Below are 3,700 nucleotides of genomic sequence, written 5' to 3'. Positions count from 1 at the left end.
TTTTATACTGCCTAAAGTTTACTTTAAATTTCAATCGAAAGTCCAAAGGGAAAAGGCTAAAGACTAAAATATTTTTACATAGGACTCGATGACTTAACTTCTAGACTTTCAGTCTTCTCCTAAGAATCTGGATGTCATTTCATCTATATTTCATAAAGTAATCACCAATTTCATTTATAAATCAATAAATTCATTTATCAATCGGAAGAGAGTTAGCAATTACTATTCTCTGTCAATGCAATTGACGGTAAAAAATCAATTGAAAGTTACTACAATAATGATTTCAATTCTAATCGAAAGTCCTCGAATACATAATCTGTTTTCTAAATCAACATTTGTTTTATTTAATAAATTTTATTTTATTATTTAAGTAAAATATGTTTTATTATTGGAAAAACCTAATGGTTATGGGGCGGGTTTGGATATCAGTTGATTCGGTGGATCAGGGTATGGGTTTGATTATTCAAAACCATGCGGGTTATGGAGCGGGTTTGGATCAGACTTTGAAAGTTGTTAAAAGGGTTTGGATCAAGGTCGATTCGCTCCAAACCCGCCCCATTGCTAGGTCTAATTTTGAGTGAAGCCTTAATAACATGATATATACAAGTCATGTTTTCCCAAACCAGGCTGCAATATTCACTCTAATCATGAGCTACCTTACTCTACTCACATTGAGTTTAGAGTTTTCTGCTTGGTCCTTCTATTTCATAGCAGAGGTACATTCGCTTCTTATACCATCTCCATCATTTTTCTCCATTATACTTCGTTTCATCAATATAACCCTTGAGACTCTCAGTAATTACCACTAAGGTTTATACAAAATCTATGTTAATGATCTTAGTTTCGTGCCACTATGTACTAAGTGAAACCCCCAATTCAACACCAATAATGAATTGACGATGAATTATCATATTCAAGATCTTACTTGTTACCTAATGAAATCTCTTTTTATTTTTGAGTGATCTTTTATGAATTTGTCTAAAACCAAGGCTTTTCTTCCCCTAAAGATCCATTTGATTTTTGTTTTTGAGATTTCTACACTTTCTTTTGTCATTATAACATATATCCTACCTACTTGTTCAACATATCACATTGATCTCACAAGTACTTTGTTCAGTTTCAGTCTTATGTCAAGTATTGAAATTATGAATTGAAGCGAAAGCCACCCTTTATAATCTCTAAAAAGATGCCTTTCAATACTTCTTAACAAGTTATTTATCGTTATTTAATGGGAAACCAATCAAGCACTTTAATGTCTCTCTTGAATTTGAAGGAAGCGATTCCTGCCCAGAATCAGTCGTTTTATGTCTCTTTAAGACATCACAAATTATCACAAAAAGTTTGCTTTATTTCTTTATCTTTTACACCCTATGCACGGAATTTTTTAATTTTCCACTATCTGGTTCTTTTTAAGGTTGTTCAATAAAGCACAACGGGCAATGGCGATTCAAATGTATTCTGGGGTGACGATGGGCATAAAGTGAATGCTTACTCAACGGTTATCCAATTGTTTTGTTGATTTGAAAAAGTGATTTTTATGGGATGGCGTGCAAAAAGGAAACGTCCTTTCTCTTTCCTGCGTCATCATCGGTATGACAAGTATTCATCCGTCAAGTCAGGCGCTCTTTTTGAAATAATCCAAGATATTAGCTAGATTTTTCTCTCTCCTCCTTGTAAGTATAACAGTTTTTCGCACACTCATCTTTTCCTCTTTATCACTTACAAAACTCTCTCAAAGAACAAAGGCGATTTCTCTTACTGTTCATCAACTTCTCCAAGCTTCTACAATGGTAGACTCTTCGTCAATTCATGATACCTCTGTTTGCCAACCCCTTCTCACCATCAAACCTCAACAAAACCTGATCATCGATCTCACTCCTTTCCTCTATGAACCCTACATGCTATATGTCGTCGAGTGTCTCAAATACTCCCCTCTCGTCGACGCTCTGACCAAAGTTGAAGTCGTACCCATGTCCTGCCTCTCACTCATCTACTCCACTGCATATTATGACAAAACTACTGAAAGGATTCACTTTGAAGTCCACAACGAGAAGACTTCCATCTCCAAGCACCGCTTCTATGCCCTAATTGGTCTTTCTCAAGAACAAACTCTGGTAAACCCTGAATCCATCACCACTGGTTAACTATTCGATATGTTTTATCAAATGGGGTATACTGAAACCCTCACCACCATTACCAAGTTCAAGAAGTCCTGCCTTCTTCCTCAATGGAATGGCCTTTTCACTTTGCTATTTAAAGGACTCTCTGAGCGAAGCGCCGACTCAGATGGGGCGAGCAAGTCTTTTATTACTGTGCTATATGGACTGTACCATGGGATAGATTTGGATTATAGAACCATTATTTGGCAACAACTGGTTCAAAGCTTGGTCTCTTCATCCAGACACTCAGAGATCTCCCGTGGGTGATATTGGTCTATAATCACTAAGTCGGCAATGGATCGTCTTCACGTTCCAATTATGGCGGATTCTCTTCTTTCCTCCATTGACACTTTTAACACAACCAAGATAATCGTCACAAATCCCACCAAGTACTCCTTCATTGGACCCGTTCCTGAAACCATGCTTGCTTGTGTCTCTACATCGGGTAATGTTCTGCAACAATATCGAAAGATTCCGTCTTCGGGTCCAAGGGAGCTAACACCAACCATGGTTCGCTCCATTGAAGAAGCTGACAAGCCAGCGAAAAGGGGAAAGAAAACTAACACCCAGAAAGAGGCGCATGTTTCCAAACCAACTAAGGGGCAAACCCCTAAGAAGAAAAAGTCTGACAAGGCTGCTCCATCCCAATCTCAACCGAAGAAGCAGAAGAAGCCTGCTAGGAAGCTTATACTCCAATCTTCCAGTGATTCAGACTCAGAGTATGTTCCTCCCAACCATAAGTCTGTTCCTCCTTCAGAATCCGAGAGCGAAAGCTCTGATGACGAGGCTTCGAGTCGAGGTGATACTCCACCTCGCTCCCCTACCCCAGAAATTCCAGTTCGCTCCCAACCTCCTTCTCCTCCACCTGTTACCATCCCAGTATCCATCCCTCCAATATTTCCTATCCCCACTACTCAACCATCCGCTACAATTCCCATCCCTACTCCTATATTCACAGACACTACTACCACCACTACTACCACAGGGGCTCATTCTACAGCTCCCACTCCACTTGTTACAACCGAACCACCAATAAAAACCACTCAACCAACCAATACCAAACCCTTATCTCATACTCCATATACAGAAACCAACCCTGTTCTAGGCGGTGAGGACTTGGAATTTGATTCCACTTATTTTAGTCCTTACCGTGTCCAGAGTGATGAAGATGATGATGAGCCTGTTACCAAGCGTCATCTCAAAGCAGTAAATGACAAAATCGATCAACTGCTTTCCTCCTCTTCCTCTAGAGCTTAATCTGAAGCTGCTTTAAAGGCTTTGTTCTCCTCTGTCGTTCAAGAACACAGTGCCTCGCTCTCTGCTGTAGCTAAGGCTATTGAAGCCTCCACTTCTCAATGTCAGCAAGCCTCCCTCATTGTTGAGGCTTCCACCAAGGAGTGCAAGGTAGCGACTGCAAAAGTCGATAAACTAATGTCTGAGGCTCACTTATTTCTAGATTCTTTGTAGGCGGCGGCTAAGAAGAATGCTCAAACTGTCAATGCTTCGGTGGATAACCTTCAACGTTCTCTTCAATCTGAAAG

General features: G+C 39.7%; 1 protein-coding gene across 1 annotated transcript; it reads left to right on the top strand.

Annotated features, from left to right (window-relative positions):
- Positions 1–2,453: 2,453 nt before the first annotated feature.
- Positions 2,454–3,416, top strand: LOC111887272 (extensin-like). Its single transcript, XM_052771681.1, has one exon. The coding sequence runs from the start codon at positions 2,454–2,456 to the stop codon at positions 3,414–3,416; it is 963 nt and encodes a 320-aa protein (XP_052627641.1).
- The last annotated feature ends 284 nt before the right edge of the window (positions 3,417–3,700 follow it).

This window comes from Lactuca sativa, chromosome 5 (assembly GCF_002870075.4).
Source record: "Lactuca sativa cultivar Salinas chromosome 5, Lsat_Salinas_v11, whole genome shotgun sequence".
NCBI lineage: Eukaryota > Viridiplantae > Streptophyta > Magnoliopsida > Asterales > Asteraceae > Lactuca > Lactuca sativa.
The sequence above is the reverse complement of the archived record's forward strand: the minus strand, read 5'-3'. Positions and strand labels throughout refer to the sequence as shown.